General features: G+C 44.3%; 1 protein-coding gene across 1 annotated transcript in view; it reads right to left on the bottom strand.

Annotated features, from left to right (window-relative positions):
* Positions 1-5713, bottom strand: part of lgals3b (lectin, galactoside binding soluble 3b) — a 10566-nt gene extending 4853 nt beyond the window's left edge. The window contains exons 1-2 of the mRNA XM_056296328.1: positions 5680-5713; positions 4984-4997 (exon numbers count right to left, since the gene is read on the bottom strand). Of these exons, the coding sequence (XP_056152303.1) occupies positions 4984-4989 (6 nt within the window). The 5' untranslated portion in view covers positions 4990-4997; positions 5680-5713. The remainder of the gene's footprint in view (positions 1-4983; positions 4998-5679) is intronic.
* Between the last annotated feature and the right edge of the window lie 2214 nt (positions 5714-7927).

Here is a 7927-nt window from a genome sequence, read left to right as displayed (position 1 = left end):
TCCGGCGTCAAATCTTTGCCAAATCAAATATGCGGATCATAAATCAGATTTCCATACTGGATTGGTCGAGGCCCGGGTTACCAACGACTGCCACAGGTACTGTTAACCAGTAGGGTGCCGATGGAAACTATGCTACTGTTGGGCGAAGGAGAAGGAGAGGGGGAAGGCATGTCCAGAGGGAGCAGGAGAGGAGGAAGGGGAGGCATGTGAAGGTGAGAGTCAGAACTTTGAATGTTGGCACTATGACTGGTAAAGGGAGAGAGCTGGCTGATATGATGGAGAGAAGGAAGGTAGGTATACCGTGCGTGCAAGAGACCTGGTGGAAGGGGAGTAAGGCCAGGAGCATCGGAGATGGGTTCAAACTCTTCTACCATGGTGCGAATGGAAGGAGAAATGGGGTAGGAGTAATTCTGAAGGAAGAGTATGTCAAGAGTGTGCTGGAGGTGAAGAGAGTGTCAGACAGAGTGATGAGTATGAAGCTGGAAATCGAAGGTGTATTGCTGAATGTTATCAGCGCATATGCCCCACAAGTTGGGTGTGAGATGGACGAGAAAGAAGAATTCTGGAGTGAGTTGGATGACGTGGTGGAGAGGGTACCCAAGGAGGAGAGAGTGGTGATTGGAGCGGACTTCAATAGACATGTTGGTGAAGGGAACAGAGGTGATGAGGAGGTGATGGGAAGGTATGGAGTCAAGGAGAGAAATGTGGAAGGACAGACGGTGGATTTTGTGAAAAGGATGGAAATGGCCGTGGTGAATATATATTTCAAGAAGAGGGAGGAACACAGGGTGACGTACAAGAGTAGAGGAAAGTGCACACAGGTGGACTATATCTTATGTAGAAGGCGCCATCTAAAAGGGATTGGAGACTGCAAGGTGGTGACAGGGGAGAACGTAGCTAGGCAGCATCAGATGGTGGTCTGTAGGATGACTTTGGAGACCAAGAAGAGGAAGAGAGTGAAGACACAGCCGAAGATCAAATGGTGGAAGTTGAAGAAGGAAGACTGTTGTGTGGAGTTCAGGCAGGAGGTAAGACAGGCACTGGGTGGTAGTGAAGAGTTGCCAGATGGCTGGACAACCACTGCAGAAATAGTGAGGGAGACAGCTAGGAAGGTACTTGGTGTGTCATCAGGACAGAGGAAGGAAGACAGGGAGACTTGGTGGTGGAATGAGGAAGTACAGCAAAGTATACAGAGGAAGAGGTTGGCAAAGAAGAAGTGGGATAGTCAGAGAGATGAAGAAAGTAGACAGGAGTACAAGGAGATGCAGCGTAAAGCAAAGAGAGAGGTGGCAAAGGCAAAGGAAAAGGTGAATGGTGAGTTGTATGACAGGTTAGACACTAAGGAAGGAGAAAAGGACTTATACCGATTGGCTAGACAGAGGGAACGAGCTGGGAAGGATGTGCAGCAGGTTAGGGCGATCAAGTATAGAGATGGAAATGTGCTGACAAGTAAGGAGAGTGTGCGGAGAAGGAGGAAGGAGTACTTTGAGGGGCTGATGAATGAAGAAAATGAGAGAGAGAGAAGGTTGGATGATGTGGGGATAGTGAATCAGGAAGTGCAGTGGATTAGCAAGGAGGAAGTGAGGGCAGCTATGAAGAGGATGAAGAGTGGAAAGGCAGTTGGTCCTGATGACATACCTGTGGAGGCATGGAGATGTTTAGGAGAGATGGCAGTGGGGTTTCTAACTAGATTGTTTAACACAATCTTGGAAAGTGAGAGGATGCCTGAGGAGTGGAGAAGAAGCATACTGGTACCAATTTTCAAGAACAAGGGTGATGTGCAGAACTGTAACAACTACAGAGGTATAAAGTTGATCAGCCACAGCATGAAGACATGGGAAAGAGTAATAGAAGCTAGGTTAAGAGGAGGAGAGGTGACGATCAGCAGCAGCAGTATGGTTTCATGCCATGAAAGAGCACCACAGATGTGATGTTTGCTTTGAGAATGTTGATTGAGAAGTATAGAGGAGGCCAGAAGGAGTTACATTGTGTCTTTGTGGATTTAGAGAAAGCATACGACAGGGTGCCGAGAGAGGAGGTGTGGTATTGTATGAGGAAGTCGGGAGTGGCAGAGAAGTATGTAGGAGTGGTGCAGGATATGTATGAGGGAAGTGTGACAGTGGTGAGGTGTGTGGTTGGAATGACAGATGGGTTCAAGGTGGAGGTGGGATTACATCAAGGATCGGTTCTGAGCCCTTTCTTGTTTGCAATGGTGATGGACAGGTTGACGGAGGAGATCAGGCAGGAGTCTCCATGGACGATGATGTACACGGATGACATTGTGATCTGTAGTGAGAGTAGGGTGCAGGTTGAGGAGAGCCTGGAGAGGTGGAGGTATGCACTGGAGAGAAGAGGAATGAAAGTCAGTAGGAGCAAGACGGAATACCTATGCGTGAATGAGAGGGAGGACAGTGGAATGGTGAGGATGCAAGGAGTGGAGGTGACAAAGGCATATGAGTTTAAATACTTGGGGTCAACTGTCCAAAGTAACGGGGAGTGCAGAAGAGAGGTGAAGAAGAGAGTGCAGGCAGGGTGGAGTGGGTGGAGAAGAGTGTCAGGAGTGATGTGTGACAGAAGGGTACCAGCAAGAGTTAAAGGGAAGGTTTACAAGATGGTAGTGAGACCAGCTGTGTTGTATGGTTTGGAGGCAGTGGCACTGATGAAAAGACCGGAGGTGGAGCTGGAGGTGGCAGAGATGAAGATGATAAGATTTTCATTGGGAGTGATGAAGAAGGACAGGATTAGGAAGGAGTATATTAGAGGGACAGCTCAGGTTGGACGGTTTGGAGACAAAGCAAGAGAGACAATATGGAGATGGTGTGGACATGTGTGGAGGAGAGATGCTGGGTATACTGGGAGAAGGATGCTGAATATGGAGCTGCCAGGGAAGAGGAGAAGAGGAAGGCCAAAGAGGAGGTTTATGGATGTGGTGAGGGAGGACATGCAGGTGGCTGGTGTGACAGAGGAAGATGTAGAGGACAGGAAGAGATGGAAACGGATGAACCGCAGTGGCGCCCCCTAATGGCAGCAGCCGAAAATAGTAGCAGTAGTTTGGTGTGAACACACCATAACACTGGTGGCAGCGGTGGGATCCGGAAGTGTCCGGAAGCGTGCAGATCCTCAGAAGTATCTTCGGAGCGCGGGAATAACAAAGCGCGAGGGCTCTTTGAGTCTTTCTGTAGGTTAGAGAAGTCGCCTTCTCCCGGAAGCCTCGCGCTTTGTTCTTCCCGCGCTCCGATCGGCCAGTGAGTCTTTTTGTAGGTGTAATTAGAAGAGGAGTTTTTAAAAGCAGAAATCTGGGTGTTTTTCGGGAGGCACAGCAAACACGTCATCATGTAACTGTTGCTTTTTAAGATGCTGGTATGAAAAGTGTGGCCAGATGTGGCCAGGGATTGTCGCCGGAAGCTGCCTCTTGTTCCGGTTGCTCCGTCATCATCATCGGCGGTGCTTGTTCGGCAACTTGGCACGCGCAGTACAGGTGCCCCCCCCCCCCCGACACTGAATCCCCGCATTTTGAGCAGGCTAATGGTAACGAAGGTATTGCAAATGTAGTGAAGTAAAAAGCCGATTACTGGCTTTAAAATATACTCGAGTAAAGAGTATAAGTACAGTTTTTATCAGCTGAAACGTCAAATAACGTGAACGGGGTGATTGTGGAATGCATACAAACAGAAGGGGCTTAGGGGTCATCCCTGCTTTGTACCAAGCTTTCGGGGGGGGGCGGGCGGGCGGGGGGACTCCACGCTCTACATGAAAGCAAAATGGGAAGCAGAGCTAATGATTCAGATAACAGGGGAAGAATGGTACCAAATGTGTGAGACACAATGTACATCCACAAACTCACAAATATGGAGGGAATTCTGCTGGAAGCATCTAACTCGCTTTGTCATAACCCCCAAACCAAGAAGCAGCAACTTGCTGCACAGCAGCAGCAGCGCTGGGGGCTGTGGGGGAGTGTGGAGGCTGAGCACCCTCACCAAGATCGGCTCCTACCGGGGCAACGTAAACGTAGGTACCAACAACATGTTGGGACATGACATGCCAGACACCCGCCCTGCGGTGACACTGCTGACGCTGTGGTGAGAGAAGACCTCTACTTGGCTAAACTTGTACTTGCAGCAAGTCAGAAGCCGTCAGCACACACTGGCCTCATCACGTCACTAAGCCGCCAACGCAGCAGCAGCAGTAGTGGACGGAAACTGTCCAAGACGCTTTGCTGTGGACAAGTGGACACACATTCTGAGAGGCAAGGAGAATATACTTCACAAGAGAAGACAGACAGACAGACAGACAGACAGACAGACAGACAGACAGACAGACAGACAGACAGACAGCTAGATAGATAGATAGATAGAGGGATAGATAGATAGAGGGATAGAGGGAGTGGTGTGGAGGTGTCGAAAGAATGTGGTGGTTCAGGTGTGTCTCAGTCAGGTTTTATAAAAACAACATGGCTGAATGGAAAGTCACAACCTGTGCTGTACTGTGTGTGTGTGTGTGTGTGTGTGTGTGTGTGTGTGTGTGTGTGTGTGTGTGTGTGTGTGTGTGTACTGTACTGTGTGTGTGTACTGTACTGTGTGTGTGTACTGTACTGTGTGTGTGTACTGTACTGTATTGTGTGTACTGTACTGTCTGTGTGTACTGTGGCGTGTGTGTACTGTAGTGTGTTTGTGCTGTACTGTGTATGTGTGTGTGTGTGTGTGTGTGTGTGTGTGTGTGTGTGTGTGTGTGTGTGTACTGTACTGTGTGTGTGTGTGTACTGTACTGTATTGTGTGTACTGTACTGTTTGTGTGTACTGTGGTGTGTGTGTACTGTAGTGTGTTTGTGCTGTACTGTGTATGTGTGTGTGTGTGTGAGTGTGTGTGTACTGTATTGTGCGTGCTGTAGTGTGTGTGTGTGTGTGTGTGTGTGTGTGTGTGTGTGTGTGTGTGTGTGTGTGTGTGTGTGTGTGTGTGTGTGTGTGTGTGTGTGTGTGATCTTACATCCATTCCTTTTCCTGAAATAAAATAAGAGGAACAGGAATGAGTTAAACATGTTTCATATTTACACCCCCCCACACACACACACACAACTCGTGACATGTGACTAACACACTGAGCACAAAGAGTTTCACAACAACCAACAACAAATAGACAATGCAATGCAACACTACACAACTGAACACCACAACAGAACACAACACAATTCTACACTACACAACACTTTACTTCACAATATACAACACTGCATTTCACAACCCAATTCTACACAACACTATATTGCACAACACAACACAATTGTGTTGTTGTCAAGATACGACAACACAGTGTTGTGTATTGTACTGACTGTAAAGCCCTTTGGGACTGCCTTGTGACTTTTGGCTACACAAATACGCTTGACTCGAATTCTACACATCCACACACATGATAACACAACACAACACAACAATACAGGAACAAAACACGGCACAACAACACAACACTAAACCACACAACATGACTGCACACAAGGACACAACACAAAATAGAACAACACGACACCTCTCAGTTTGTCTTGTATTTAAAAACTTAAAGTGAATCCCGACGAACTGCACACCACTGTTAACCAGCACACACACACACACACACACACACACACACACACACACACACACACACACACACACACACACACACACACACACCCCCACCGGGACGTACCTGAAGAGCAGTGTCTCGGCCTGCAGTGAGAGCAGACACTGACGCTGTGTGAGCGTGTCTGTCTTGTTAGCACAGCCCCACCCTGTTCCACCCTGTTCCACCCTGTTCCACCTGTTCCACCTGTTCCACCTGTTCTACCATGCTCTCGCAAAACCCCACCCTGCTCCCCTCCAATCACATGGTCTCTCTGTTAGGGGTGTGTGTGTGTAGGGTGTGTGTGTGTAGGTGTGTAGGATGTGTGTGTGTGTAGGGTGTGTGTGTAGGGTGTGTGTGTGTAGGGTGTAGGATGTGTGTGTGTAGGGTGTGTGTGTTGGTGTGTAGGTGTGTAGGATGTGTGTGTGTAGGGTGTGTGTGTGTAGTGTGTTGGTGTGTAGTTGTGTAGGATGTGTGTGTGTAGGGTGTGTGTGTTGGTGTGTAGGTGTGTAGGGTGTGTGTGTGTAGTGTGTTGGTGTGTAGGTGTGTAGGATGTGTGTGTGTAGGGTGTGTGTGTTGGTGTGTAGGTGTGTAGGATGTGTGTGTGTAGGGTGTGTGTGTGTAGTGTGTTGGTGTGTAGGTGTGTAGGATGTGTGTGTGTAGTGTGTTGGTGTGTAGGGTGTGTTGGTGTGTAGGGTGTGTGTGTGTAGGGGGTGTGTGTGTAGGGTGTGTGTAAGAGCAGGAAAGTTGTCTGTTGTCTTGCAGACCTTTGTTTGTAAAAACCGGAGGTATTATGAATTATTGGATAAGCTGGACTGAATGCGTACACACCTCGCCCTAGTCTAGACTGTAATAATCATACTCATAACTTTAGACTGTAATAATAATAATAATCATAACTTTAGTCTAGACTGTAATAAACATACTCATAACTTTAGACTGTAATAATAATAATAATCATAACTTTAGTCTAGACTGTAATAATCATAATCATAACTTTAATCTAGACTGTAATAATAATAATCATAACTTTAATCTAGACTAATAATAATAATCATAACTTTAGTCTAGACTGTAATAATCATAATCACAAGTTTAGTCTAGACTATAATAATAACAATCATAACTTTAGTCTAGACGTAATAATAATTGTTATAACTTTAATATAGACTGTAATAATCATAATCATAACTTTAGTGTAGACTGTAATAATAATAATCTTAACTTTACTTTAGACTGTAGTAATGATAATAATAACTTAAATCTAGACTGTAATAATAATAATCTTAACTTTAGTCTAGACTAAAAATCAAAATCCTAACTTTAGTCTAGACTGTAATAACTTTAATCTAGACTGTAATAATAATCATCACAACTTTAGTCTAGACTGTAATAATAACAATCATAACTTTAGTCTAGACGGTAATAATAATTATTATAACTTTAATATAGACTGTAATAATCAAAATCATAACTTTAGTCTAGACTGTAACAATAATAATAATCTTAACTTTAATCTAGACTTTAATAATAATAATCATAACTTGAGTCTAGACTGTAATAATCATAATCATAACTTGAGTCTAGACGGTAATAGTAATAATTATAACTTTAGTCTGGACTGTAATAATTATAATCATAACTTTAGTCTAGACTGTAATAATAATAATCTTAACTTTAGTCTAGACTGTAGTAATCATAATCATAACTTTAATCTAGACTGTAATGATGATAATGTTAACTTTAGTCTAGACTGTAATAATCATAATCATAACTTTAGTCTAGACTGTAATAATCATAATCATAACTTTAATATAGACTGTAATAATCAAAATCATAACTTTAGTCTAGACTGTAACAATAATAATAATCTTAACTTTAATCTAGACTTTAATAATAATAATCATAACTTGAGTCTAGACTGTAATAATCATAATCATAACTTGAGTCTAGACGGTAATAATAATAATTATAACTTTAGTCTGGACTGTAATAATTATAATCATAACTTTAGTCTAGACTGTAATAATCATAATCATAACTTTAGTCTAGACTGTAATAATCATAATCATAATCATAAGCATAAGCATAACTTCAGTTATGTAGAACTTTCTTAATGTTACAAAGCGCTTTACAAAAGAAATAAATACAGACAAGGCCAAAACGAGAACAAGACCAAAGGACACAAGGAGGAGGATGTAACAACAACACATGAACCAGGCACACAAACAGACACAGACACAACAGGCAACAGGCCCAGACACAAGTCCGTGAGTACTGGGATGGCTCCCAGCGTGTTGCCCCTGCCCCCGGGTCCATGGGGGTAGGTGGCTGT

Source organism: Lampris incognitus, chromosome 16 (genome assembly GCF_029633865.1).
Source record: "Lampris incognitus isolate fLamInc1 chromosome 16, fLamInc1.hap2, whole genome shotgun sequence".
Classification (NCBI taxonomy): Eukaryota; Metazoa; Chordata; class Actinopteri; order Lampriformes; family Lampridae; genus Lampris; species Lampris incognitus.
Note: the sequence above shows the minus strand (reverse complement) of the source record. Positions and strands in the feature narration are given on the sequence as shown.